General features: G+C 39.8%; 1 protein-coding gene across 1 annotated transcript; it reads left to right on the top strand.

Annotated features, from left to right (window-relative positions):
• Positions 1-1,192: 1,192 nt before the first annotated feature.
• On the top strand, positions 1,193-2,137 carry OR10X1 (olfactory receptor family 10 subfamily X member 1). The gene has a single exon (XM_002715290.5). It carries the CDS (start codon positions 1,196-1,198, stop codon positions 2,135-2,137), a length of 942 nt encoding a protein of 313 aa, XP_002715336.3. The 5' UTR covers positions 1,193-1,195.
• The last annotated feature ends 11,560 nt before the right edge of the window (positions 2,138-13,697 follow it).

The raw sequence follows: 13,697 nt of genomic DNA on the forward strand, positions 1-13,697 counted from the left end.
ACAGCTGCCCTACACATTTCACAGCTGTCCTATGCACTTCATATTTGCTCTGTGAAGGGTAAAAATCATTTATCATTTATCATTGATAAAAAATTATACACAAAGACAAGACAGTTTGATTCTACTTACAAACATGATATTCCTAGATACACAGCTGCCCTACACATTTCACAGCTGTCCTATGCACTTCATATTTGCTCTGTGAAGGGTAGAAATCAATAAACAACAGAAAGAATTTGAAAAAAATGTAGACTTTATAAATAATAGTTATAAAACATATTGACATGTTGGCCAGGAAAAACAATTGCTCAATATAAAAGAAAGCTGAAAAAATGTGTTCAGCATAAATTCAAGAAACATTGAAGTCAGAGGTTGATGAGATTAAATCAGCAATAGAATTATTAAGGAATCCATACAGTGACTAAATAATATTTATCTTTCATGAGTGCTGACATTGGCCTTACAGAAATGGGTATAATCTCAGATGCTACTTGTATTGTGTTTGAATAGTCTTTATTGATATTATGAAATACTTAAATTAATCTACATTAATCTTAAGGGTCCTGGGATATCCCTTCTATGCTTCTCACCTCCCTCCATAGTAGGAGGAATGAAGTATGTTCTATAATTCCTTTTAATATTTTATGACCTAAATGTCTTCTCTAAGAAAGAATAATAGTTTTGGGCTAATTCTACACTTGCAAATCATTGTCCAAGTTTGGTCCTAAAGTTGCTAAGAAATAAATTCTTAGTATTTCTGTAGTGATATTTGCAGGCCACATGTTGTGTGGACTCTTCTATACCATACTGTACTCTGTCTGCTAGCTACTCAGCCCTTTTTTTTTTTTTCAATTTTTCGTAATCTAATTAAATCTGGCTATCCTAATACATTGAAATATCCATCTCAACATCAAAAAGATATTATTTCCCCTGTATTCTATATTAGCCAATAAAATTCTCTAGAAAATATTCTAGGACATGTCTCTTATCACACAATAAGTTATCAATTATTAGTTATTGAGTGAAATCAATGAATGAGTGAACAGAAAGTATGGAAGACATATCATCTGCACAAAGTATTACTAAATAAAATGGAAAAACTGTTGGTACTTGTGCATTGGATTATTTGTTTTATTAATATCACCATTTTAATTTGATGAAGAGTTGAATGTTTTATTTTCTTTCAATTTCAGATATGGATATGATGAAGATCAACCAGACAGTTCTGCAGGAATTCATTCTTGTTGGCTTTTCTGTTTACCCACATGTACAGACATTCCTCTTTTTGTTCTTCTTTTGCCTTTATGTCCTCACCCTGACAGGTAATTTGGCCATCTTGGGTCTTACGTGGTTGGATAGATCTCTCCACACCCCTATGTATCTCTTCCTTAGTGCACTTTCCTTCTCTGAAACCTGCTACACATTGGCCATTGTTCCCAAGATGCTGGCAGATCTGTTGGCCAAAACTAGCAGAATTTCAGTCACAGGTTGTGGCTTTCAGATGTGTTTCTTCTTGGGACTCGGTGGCACAAACTGCATCATACTCACTTTGATGGGGTATGACCGTTTCATGGCCATCTGCAACCCTCTCAAATATCCACTGCTTATGACCAACATTGTATGTGGACAACTTGTGGCCTCTGCTTGGGCTGGAGGCTTCTTCATTTCTCTGGTAGAGACTGCACTGGTATTCAGGGGCTCGTTTTGCAGACCCAACCTTGTCAAGCACTTCTTCTGCCATATGCGGGCAGTCATGAGGCTGTCTTGTCTAGATAGTGACCTCACAGAATTCATTGTGACAGTAATCTCAGTGTCAGGCTTGCTTGGTACCTTCCTGTTTATTTTTCTGACGTATGTTTTAATTCTTTCCACTGTCCTCAGGATCCCATCAGCTGAGGGCAAGCAGAAAGCTTTTTCCACGTGTGCTTCCCACCTCACGGTAGTCATTATTCATTTTGGTTTTGCGTCTATTGTGTATATGAAGCCAGAAGCCTCGGGGGGAGATGATACACTGATAGCAGTACCCTACACTGTCATTACCCCTTTCCTCAGCCCTGTCATATTCAGCCTCAGGAACAAGGACATGAAGAATGCTCTTAGAAAGGTAGTAGGAAAGACAGCTGCCTTGAAGAAATAATCTTGGTTTATTGTTTTTCATTTAAAGTGTGTCTCAATGTCCCCAGAATTATAGCTGATGGATACTGGGATCTAAAACATTACAAGCATTTTTCAGCTTATTAAGGATGTTGTCCCAGACGTTCCGCTCCCCCCAGAGGAAATGCACCTTCCACGCAGGCCACAGCTGTGGACACAGCTGCACAGGAGGCCTGTGTTTCCTGCAGCTGGGCTCAGCAGCGCTGGGCTCCTGCCCTTGGGGGTCTCCTCCTCCCCTCCCCCGCCTGCCCTGGCCCAGCACTGCCCCTGTCCTGCGGGCTCCAGCCAGAGAGGAAGGAAGGGGGTGCTCTACCTTGTATGCCACTTTGGAAGAGCATCTCTTGCCGAGGCCTAGCGGCGGCGACATGAAAAAAAAAAAAAAAAAAAAAAGATGTTGTCCCAACCATCTACTTCCACTATCTGAGAAATAATGTTCCTGCAACTTCTGTCCATCAATTTATGGGTGTCTTGACATGGGAAAAGAAAGAGTAGGGATGGGAGGTAGGAAGCAAACACAACCACTGCACTGAGATGTTTTAAATATCTCAAGATGTAAAGATTTGGGGCATTTTTGTTTCCTAGGCCAGGTTGTGATCACTGAATTACAAATAGCAAGAGAGTAAACCATTAATAAGATGCATGCCATATAGAAACAAACTGTTCCTGCATCTCATGAACAATTGAACTTAATGATATGCTTATTTTGGTGCAAAACATTTTGAAGAGCAAGTGTGATACAGTTGGTAGCAATGCTAGCATCCCATACCTGAGTGCTGGTTCAAGTCCTGGATATACCTCTTCTAATCCAACTCCACGGCAATGCACCTTGGAAGGGGCAGGAGGATGGTGTAAGTTCTCAGGCTCCTGCCACCCACTTAGGAGACCTAAATGGATTTTTTGGCTCTGTCTTTGGCCTGGACCAGACCTAGGTATTGCAGCCATTTGGATAATGAGTCAATGAATGGAAGTTTTCTCTCTCACTCTCATTCTATCTTTTTTTATTCTTCTTATGTCACCCTGCCTTTCAAATAAAATAAAAAATCTTTAACAACACTTTGAAACAAATAGTTTGTTCACAATATCCACTTCCTATGAATGCTTCTCTCAGTTCTCTGGTTGACTAATTCTATGACAGCTCATGAAAGACATAAAGTTTTTAACCAGGACTTAGTATATGTAAAACTTATGTGAAAACTATTGGTATAATTTGAACTCCAAAATTAATAGGACTGAGGAAAAACGAAATCATGGATAAAAATTACTATGTACAGAGGGCTGGAATTGTGACATTTCATGTTAAAGCTGCAGCATGATAGGGCTGGGGCTGTGGCACAGTGGGTTAACACCCTGGCCTCTTGAGCCGGCATCCCATATAGGTGCCGGTTCGAGACCCGGCTGCTCCACTTCCGATCTAGCTCTTTGCTATGGCCTGGGAAAACAATAGAAGACGGCCCAAGTTATCGGGGCCCTGCACCCGCATGGGAGACCTGGAGGAAGCTCCTGGCTCCTGGCTTCAGATGGGCACAGCTCCAGCCATTGCAGCCAATTGGGGAGTGAACCATTGGATGGAAGACTTCTCTCTCTCTGCCTCTCCTCTGTGTAACTCTGACTTTCAAATAAATAAATAAATAAATAAATCTTTTTTAAAAAGTTGCAGCATCCCACATTGGAGATTAGGCTCCCGTCCCAGGTATTCCCTTTCTAACACAGTTTCCTGCTAATGTGCCTCAGAAGGATGCAGAGCATGTAGCAAGTACTTGGATCTCTTCCTCCCATGTGGGAGACCTGAATGGAGTTCTTGGCTGCTGGCTTCAGCCTGTCCCAGCCCTGGCTTTTGTGGTACGGTGGTTGAAGGATCTTCTTCCCCCCCACTCCTCAGCCTTGCCCCTAGTCACTCTCCCTCTTGCTCATCTTCTCTGTCTCCTCCTTTTAAATAAATAATAAATAAACAAAAATTAAAAATTATTATTCACATAAACTGCCATGCTTCCTCACCTTCTGTAGGTGGATTCCATGACATATGTGGTCAGAGAATCCCTGATATCTCTTATCTGTTATCACTGCTTCAGTGGAAAGAGGGTTCTTTTACTCTAGTTTCACTCTTAGCAAATAGTTATTGAATCTGGAGAAGATATTAAGTCTGTGGAATAAATAATAACAACTTACTCTCTTACATTGGGTGCAAAGGATTATAAGTTTGGATTCAAGTGCCCAAATCTTTATTTTGAAGAATTAACCTGCTTTTGTCTGATCTATTGACTGTGGCTGAGATTATTGGTTTCCTATTTCCTGTTCACTTGTGAGTTAGAGATAAGAAGATAGATGGAAGCTGGAAAATACCAAAAGTCATGTGTACATATGGGAACTTGCAATGAGAAAATGACACGATTCAGTAACTTATGTTAGGAAAGTAGTTTTATCAATATCGGAAAACCAAAATTCATCAAAAGATCAATTTTGGATTATCAAAGACTAAATTTGGAAAACAAAACAATAAAACCTTTAAAAGGCAATATAAAAAGATGTCTTCAACATCTTGAGATGGGAAATACTTTTGAAGATTTATTTATTTGAAAGGCAGAGTGAAAGAGAGAGGAGAAGGAGAGAGAGAGTGAGAAGGAGAGAGAAAGAGAAAGATATCAAAATCGAGATCTTCTATTGGCTCGTTCAATTCCCAACTGTCCATAGCACCCAGTTCTTGATCCTGGCCCATATGGGATGCCTGTGTTGCAGGAGGCTGCTTAACCCATTATGCCACAATAACAGCCCCAGAAATATTGTTTAAGTTGTACACACAGGTCAGCAACGTGGCATTGCAGGTTAAGTTGCTCCTTACAAAGCCAACATTCCATAGTGGAGCACCAGTTTAAGTCCTAGCTACCCTGCTTTTACTCAGTGCCCTGCTAATGAGCTTGGGAAAACAGTAGAAGATGGCCCCAGTACTTGCACTCCTGTCAATCATGTGGGAGATCCAGATGGAGTTCCTGTCTCTTGGTTTCATCCTGGTCTGGACCTGGCTCATGCAGCATTTGGATAGTGAATCAGCATATTTGTGTTTCTCTCTGTCTCCACTTCTCTCTATCCCTCTGCCTTTCAAATAAATGAATTTTCTTTTTTTAAAACTTTTAAAACACAAGTTTTATTAATACCAAAATGCAGTGCCCAGGAGGCTTAAGAACTCTGCAGGCACGAGGTGACAAACAGGCACTGGAGATGACCACCAGCTCAGCCGGGCTTCAGACACTCCCATCCCCTCTTTCTGTGGTGAGTCTTTGCAACCTGCATCTGTGCAATCTCTGCTTGGCTGTGCATGTCTACCGATCTCCTAAAGACAAAGAAACAACTGCCTGTGGTTATCATCGACATGCCAACAAGCCAGGACCAAAATTCCCAGAGTGACAATCAGTGATCTTAGGCAGGTGATGAGCGGGCACTCAGAACGAGGCATGCATCGGCACTTCTTGCCTTCCTGTCAGCAACCTGATCCTGTTTGAGACTCCTGGAGCCTGCTACATTGTATTATTTTGTTGTGGTAGCTATTAGTTAAAACAAACTTGTCAAAAAATTCATACATAAAAATCTTACATAAAAATGGAAAGATTGAATCCAGTTTGAGAAATTTTATTCAGCCAAAAAAGATCTGTTTGGGGAGTGGCTAGAAAAGCCGCATAATAAAACAATAGACATTTAAAGAATGATTTAGTGCAAAATTCGGATAATGATGAATTTTTGAGGGAGTGGCCTGTGATTGAGAGAAGAATAAAATGGAAGGACCCCTGGTGAGAATAGATCATTTTTATTAAGGACAGGTATTGTGGTGCAACAGGTTAAGCCACCGCTTGCTCAGGATGCCCGTAGTCCATATCAGAGTACCTCTTTGAGTTCCAGCTGCTTAGCTTCGAATCCAACTTCGTGTTAATGGCACCTGGGAACATCGTAGATGATGGCTCAGCTCTTGGGTCCCTGCCACACACAAGAGAAGCCCATATTGAGTTCCAAGCATAGGAAACACAGGCATTTGGGAAATGAAACAGTGGATTAAAGATCTCTTTCAATCTCTCTGCCTCTTCCTTTCCCAGTGTCATTCGACATTTCAAATAAATAAAAATGGTTTGGTTGTTTAAAAACTATTTTTGTAGTATATATAGTAATTAAATATTTTTTGTGGAGTGGCTCCAAGATGGCAGAATAAGGAGGGAGCTCACTGATAGTCCAGGAAAAGGTAGTTTAGTAAAAGTGGAGATAGTGAAGTCTCAGGGAAGTTACAGAAAAAGCTGTGGAGGGAACTCTTCCAGAATTAGAGAGACATGGTGGATCTACATGGAGGACACGGCTGCCCACAGCTCGAGAGCCCAACTGCTGAGAATCTTCTCCCCTGCACCAGCGCTGGAAGCAGAGGTGAGGTGAAACTGCAGTAGCCCAAGACAATGGTGGAAAAGTGGCACGAAGAGCCTAAAGGGAAGGAGGCTTGAAGCCCCATGGGGGAAAGTACACCAGCCTAACTAGAGGAGAGAAAAATACAAAAGAGACAGTACAGATATGATTCTTTCTCTCTACTCACCTTACAAAGGCAAGCGAGACAATAGAGCAGGCACCGTTTTGGACATACATAACAGCTACACCAGTTCAGGGCGCCTGCCCTCAGCCAAACAGAAAAAGTTGACTCTGGCTGGGAGTAATTACAGGAGACTAAGACGTAGTGAATGTGTGGAGCCTATGAAATGGGACTGTGGAAAAAAAATTGAGGGTGTGTGGAAGAACTCATGGTGTGGCTGAGACATCAGTAGTCTCAGTATGAGATGCCACAAACTTGGTAGCCTTGGTTACCCGGTGAGAGATATTGCAGGGGAATCTGACCTTATACTGAGGACTTCAGAGATCCTTTGTGTGGTCCTTGGGACAGGGCAGATGAATACTATACCCACTGGGGCTAGCACTCAGGCACTGATTGCCATCAAGGAGAAGAGCTCAGCTGGGCAGAATTACTTCCCTTTTGAAAAAAAAAAAAAGAGAGAGAGAGAGAGAGAGAGAGAAGATTTACCATACCAAACCTGGGTGTGTTACCTTTGACACACCCTTAACACTGAAGAACTGAACAGAGCTCTCTGGCCACACCCACCACAAGCCTCTAGGGATTCACCAAAAGCAGACAGTCCACTTAATCCAGAGTCACAGTATAATGAGAAAAGCCACCACAGTGGGAAAAAAAAAGCAGCAGCAGATATCAAAGAATATCTCCACAATGCCAGACAACAAACGCAGAAACTGAGGAAACAAGAACAAGGAAGACATCATGATGCTCCCAAATGAATATGATATTCCAATACAAGATTATGAAGATAATGAGATAGAAGAAATGCAAGATATGGATTTCAAAAAATTTATGATAAGAACATTTAGAAGTTATAAAAAACAAATGCATGAACTACAGAAATCCATACAGGAAAGGACAGAAAATCTCTCTCATGAAAATGCAATCTTAAGGAAGAATCAAAATGAAATGAGGAATTTGGTAGAACATGAAATTGAGATATTGAAGAGAAACCAAAATTAAATGAAGAATTCAATAGAACAAAAGAAAACACATTTGAGAGCCTTAAAAAACAGAACCAGTGAGATAGAAGAGAGAATATCGGGGCTGGCGCCACAGCTCACTAGGCTAATCTTCTACCTGCGATATCGGCACTCCAGGTTCTAGTCCTGGTTGGAGTGCTGGATTCTGTCCCAGTTGCTCCTCTTCCAGTCCAGCTCTCTGCTGTGACCCAGGAAGGCAGTGGAGGATGGCCCAGGTGCTTGGGCCCTGCACCCGCATGGGAGACCAGGAGGAAGCACCTGGCTCCTGGTGTTGGATTGATGCAGCACACTGGCCGTAGCAGCCATTTGGTGGCTAAACCAATGGAAGGAAGACCTTTCTCTCTGTCTCTCTCTCACACAGTCTAATTATGCCTGTCCAAAAAAAAAAAAAAAAGAGAGAGAGAGAGAGAGAGAGAGAGAATATCAGACTTAGAAGATAGAGCACAGGAAAGTATACAATCAAACCAAGGAAAAGAAGAGGAAATTAGAAATCTAAAAATACTGTTGTGAATCTACAGGATACTATTAAAAAGCCCAATATTCAGGTTCTAGGAGTTCCTGAAGGCATGGAGAGAGAGAAAGGATTAGAAGGCCTTTTTACTGAGATACTAGAAGAGAACTTCCCGGGTTTGGAGAAGGACAGACATCCAAGTACAGGAAGCTCATAGAACCCCCAATAAACATGACCAAAAGAGATCCTTACCATGACACATTGTAATCAAACTCACCACAGTGAAATATAAAGAAAAGATTCTAAAATGTGCAAGAGAGAAACATCAGATTACTCTCAAAGGATCTCCAATCAGACTCACAGCAGACTTCTCGTCAGAAACCGTATAGTCTAAGAGGGAATGGTGCGATATAGCCCAAGTACTAAGAGAGAAAAAACTGCCAGCCTCATTTGTGAATGAATGATGAAATAAATACCTTTCACAGCAAACAGAAATTGAAAGACTTTGTCACCAGTCATCCAGCCCTGCAAAAGATGCTTAAAGATGTGTTGCACACAGAACCACAGAAACACGGTCATCAGTATGAGAGAAGGTAAAGGAAGAAAATCTCTCAGTAAAAGATCACAGGAAATTCAAAGCATGCATTACAAATATCTTTGGAAAAACAGCAGGGCAAAATCATGACTTATCATAGTCACATTGAATGTAAATGGCCTGAACAGACCAGTTAAAAGCTACAGACTGGCTGAATGGATTAAAAAACAAAACCCTTCTATTTACTGCTTACAAGAAACACATCTTTCCAACAAAGATACATGCAGATTGAAAGTGAAAGGCTGGAAAAAGATATTCCATGCCAACAGAAACCAAAAAAGATCTGGAATAGCCATCTTAACATCAGACAAAATAAACTTTAACAATAAAACTGTTAAGAGAGAAATACATAGGGTTACTATATAATGATTAAGGGATCAATTCAACAGGAAGATGTAACTACTATAAATGTATATGCACCTAATTACAGGGCACCGGGTTATTTAAAAGATATGTTAAGGAACTTAAAGGGAGACTCAGATTCCAATACAATAGTAATGGGGAACATTAATACTCCACTTTCAGCAATAGACAGATCAACCAGACAGAAGATCAACAAGGAAACGGTAGATTTAAGTGACACTATAGTCCAAATGGATCTAATAGATATCTACAGAACTTTTCATCCTACACTTGAAGAATACGCATTCTTCTCAGCAGAACATGGAACCTACTCTAGGATTGACCACATACTAGGCCATAAAGCAAGTCTCAGCAAATTCAAAAAATTAGAATCATACCATGCAGCTTCTCGGACCACAGTGGAATGAAGCTGGAAATTGGCAACTCAGGAATCCCTAGAGCATATGTAAACACATGGAGACTGAACAACATGCTCCTGAATGAACACTGGGTCATAGAAGAAATCAAAAGAGAAATCAAAAACTTTCCAGAAGTAAATGAGGATAACAATACAACATATCAAAACTTATGGAATATGGCAAAAGCAGTGTTAAAAGGAAAATTTATAGCAATAGGTGACTACATCAAGAAATTGAAAAGGTACCAAACAAATGAGCTATCAATGCATCACAAGGATCTAGAAAGACTGCAGCAAACCAGACCCAAAACTAGTAGGAGAAGATAAATAATTAAAATTAGAGAAGAAATCAACAGAATTGAATCAAAAAAAATTATAAAACATCAGCAAACAAGAGCTGGTTTTTTGAGAAAAATAAACAAAATTGACACACCATTGGCCCAACTAAAAAAAAGGATCTAAATGAAAGATCTCTGTGAATGAAATCCCAGTGGAAAGAACAGCACATCAAAGAAGGAGGTACATTTCACTAAAGAGAGGAGAGAACTTCCACTTAAACTATGACCTTGTCTAAATAAGTTCAGAGTTGGTGAACTCAAGAGGCTTCCATAGCCTTGGGAGCTCATGACAAGAGCCTCGGGTGATTAGTGATGTCATAAATAAGAGTGTCAACTGTTAAATCAATAATGGGAGTCACTGTGCACTTACTCCCCATGTAGGATCTCTGTCCTTAATGTGTTGTACTCTGCGAATTAACGGTATAACTAATACTCAAGAGAGTGTTTTATACTTTGTGTTTCTGTGTGGCTGCAAACTGTTGAAATCTTTATTTAGTATATACTAAGATTGATCTGTATATAAAGATAATTGAAAATGAATCTTGATGAAGAATGAGATGGCAGAGGGAGTGGGAGTTGGGATGGTTGTGGGTGGGAGAGTGGTTATGGGGGGAAAAAGCTGCTATAATATGAAAGTTGGAAATTTATATTTATTAAATAAAAGTTTAAAAAAATTGTGTAACAAAAAAACGAATTTTTACTCCACAAAATATTACCTTAAGTATGTGTTTGCATGATTTTCTGTTTATATTTTATTTCATAGTAAATATTAATCAAGGCAATCAACATGATAAAAAATACTTTCAACACAGAACCGGCAAGCAGTTCTCATCTAGTATACATAAATAATCCCTACCAAAAAAACAAATAAAAATATATAACCAAAATATTCAAGACAAATTAACTGAAATGTGATCCCTGTTAAAAATAAAAGTGGGAATAAGAGAGGGAAGAGATGTATAATTTGGGGCATGCTCGGGCTGACTTGCCCCAATTGGTAGAGTTGGAAACATACTAGGGGATTCCAATTCAATCCCATCAAGGTGGCATGTGCCAATGCCATCTCACTATTCCAAGTGATCAATTTCAGTTCACAATTGATCATAATGAAAGGACTAAGAGTCAAAGGGAGCACATAAACAAGTCTAGTATCTGCTAACACTAACCGATAGAATAAATAAAGGGGAGAGTGATCCAACATGGGAAGTGAGATACTCAGCAGACTCATAGAATGGCGGATGTCCTAAATAGCACTCTGGCCTCAGAATCAGCCCTAAAGGCACTCGGATCTGGCTGAAAAGCCCATGAGAGTATTTCAGGCATGGAAAGCCAAGACACTCTGGCAAAAAGATCTCTGTGAGTGAGATCCCAGTGGAAAGAACAGGTCTTCAAAGAGGGAGGTGCCTTTCTCTGAAGGGAGGAGAGAACCTCCACTTTGACTATGACCTTGTCTAAACAAGATAAGAGTCGGAGAACTCAAGGGGCTTCCATAGCCTTGGAAACTCATGACTGGTGCATAGGGAGATTACTGATGCCATAAACAGGAGTGTCAATTTGTAAAGTCAACAACAGGAGTCACTGTGCACTTACTCCTCATGTAGGATCTCTGTCCTTAATGTGCTGTACACTGAGGCTTAATGCTATAACGAGTACTCAAACAGTATATTTCACTTTGTGTTTCTATGGGGGTGCAAACTGTTGAAATCTTTACTTAATGTACACTAAACTGATCTTCTGTTAAAAAAAAAAAAAAAAAAGAAAAGAAACTATCAATTCCCAACTTGACTCTCACTGGGATTAAACATGACAATAGGTCTGATCTGATTTCATCATCATTTAAAAAAAAATCATCTATTATTTTTCACTTTATGTTTCTGTGTGGGAACAAACTGTTGAAATCCTTACTTAAGGTATACTAAGCTGATCTTCTGTATACTAAGATAATCGAAAATGAATCTTGATGTGAATGGAAGGGGAGAGGGAGTGGGAAAGGGGAGGGTGGTGGGTGGGAGGGACGGTATGGGGGGGAAAGCCATTGTAACCCATGAGACGTACTTTGGAAATTTATATTCATTAAATAAAAGATAAAAAAAAAATAAAAAAAAAATAAAAAAAAAAAACAAAAAAAAATATTCAAGACATGTAAATAGATTTTTCATAAACGAGAACATTCAAAGGTTTAATAAATGTCTGAAAGAATGCTTGATATCATTAATAAGCATAAAAGTGAACATTAAAACCACAAATTAATTACCACACACATGAATGATAAAAACTCTAAGCCTGGATCAACAAGAGATTAAACTGAGAGGAACAAGAACTCTTTGTGCTCTTGGTAAGAGTGTATACTAGTTTAAAAACTTTAGAAAAAAAATTGGTATTATATTCCTATTTCGTGATACCATATAGTCAAGTTTTTCTACTCTGGTGTGTGCCTTAGAAAAGTGTGTATACACGTTCTCTGTAAGACACATACAGACATGTTTATCAATGGAATACTTGCAAAAAGCCGGTTAGAAATTACTCAAATATAACAAATTATAGCATTTTTATGTGTATGTCAACATGAAATAATAAATGTGAATAAATTATAGTTTTATTCTTCAGTGAACATATGAAACTCCTCCTTTATAACATGTGTTTCACCAATAGTTCAAGAGATGGGTTACAATTTAATGACTTTTCCTGCAATGCAATATCTCATTAGTGCTTCCTGAATTTTTATGCCAAGAAATCCCATTAATGGAAAGAAGTGAAAATATGTTCTCTTGCCAATAAGGAACATGGCAGAGCAAGTATTAGACTAAGAGATAAATGCTTCTGCTCTCCATCTAAATGTGAAAGTATTCATCTGTTTATTCTATGTATTTGGAAAATCTATGCTATTTGTGACACTGCACTATTCACAGGGGAAAAATATGTAACACATACCTGTAACAAAGGAAACACTCAACCAAGAGACAACCAATAATGTGGGAGAAAATATTTGCAAATTATATATCTGATAAAGGATTAACATTAAGGGCTCATGAATAGCTCATGAAACTCAACAACAACAAAACAAACAACCCAGCTAAAAGATGGGCTAAGGATATTAACAGGCATTTTTCAAAGGAATAAATACAAATGGCCAACAGATATATGTAAGATGTTCAGTATCACTAGCCATCAGGAAAATGCAAATAAAAACTACTAAGAGGTTTTAACACACCATAGTTAGAATGGCTACCATCCAGAAATAAAAAAAAATAACAAATGCTTTCAATGATGTGGGGGAAAATGTACCTTAATATGATGCTAGTGGGGGCCGGCGCCGCAGCTCACTAGGCTAATCCTCCACCTTGCAGCGCCAGCACACCGGGTTCTAGTCCCGGTCAGGGCGCCGGATTCTGTCCCGGTTGCCCCTCTTCCAGGCCAGCTCTCTGCTGTGGCCAGGGAGTGCAGTGGAGGATGGCCCAAGTGCTTGGGCCCTGCACCCCATGGGAGACCAGGAGAAGCACCTGGCTCCTGCCATCGGATCAGCGCAGTGCGCCTGCCGCAGCGTGCCAGCCGCGGCGGCCATTGGAGGGTGAACCAACAGCAAAGGAAGACCTTTCTCTCTGTCTCTCTCTCTCTCACTGTCCACTCTGCCTGTCAAAAAAAAAATATGATGCTAGTGGGAATGTAAACTAGTACAACCATTATGGAAGACAGTTTGGAGATTCCTCAGAAATCTGAATCTAGATCTACCATATGACCTAGCCATCCTACTCCTCAGAATTTACTCAAAGGAAATAGAATCAGCATATGAAAGAATTATCTGTACCCTCAGAGTTCAACTCACAA

This window comes from Oryctolagus cuniculus, chromosome 7, assembly GCF_051225735.1.
Source record: "Oryctolagus cuniculus isolate XC-2025 breed Fujian yellow rabbit chromosome 7, ASM5122573v1, whole genome shotgun sequence".
Taxonomy (NCBI): domain Eukaryota; kingdom Metazoa; phylum Chordata; class Mammalia; order Lagomorpha; family Leporidae; genus Oryctolagus; species Oryctolagus cuniculus.

Bases quoted from the DNA above. Each gene is read 5' to 3' on its own strand.
- OR10X1 (XM_002715290.5), top strand. From the start codon at position 1,196: ATGGATATGATGAAGATCAACCAGACAGTTCTGCAGGAATTCATTCTT.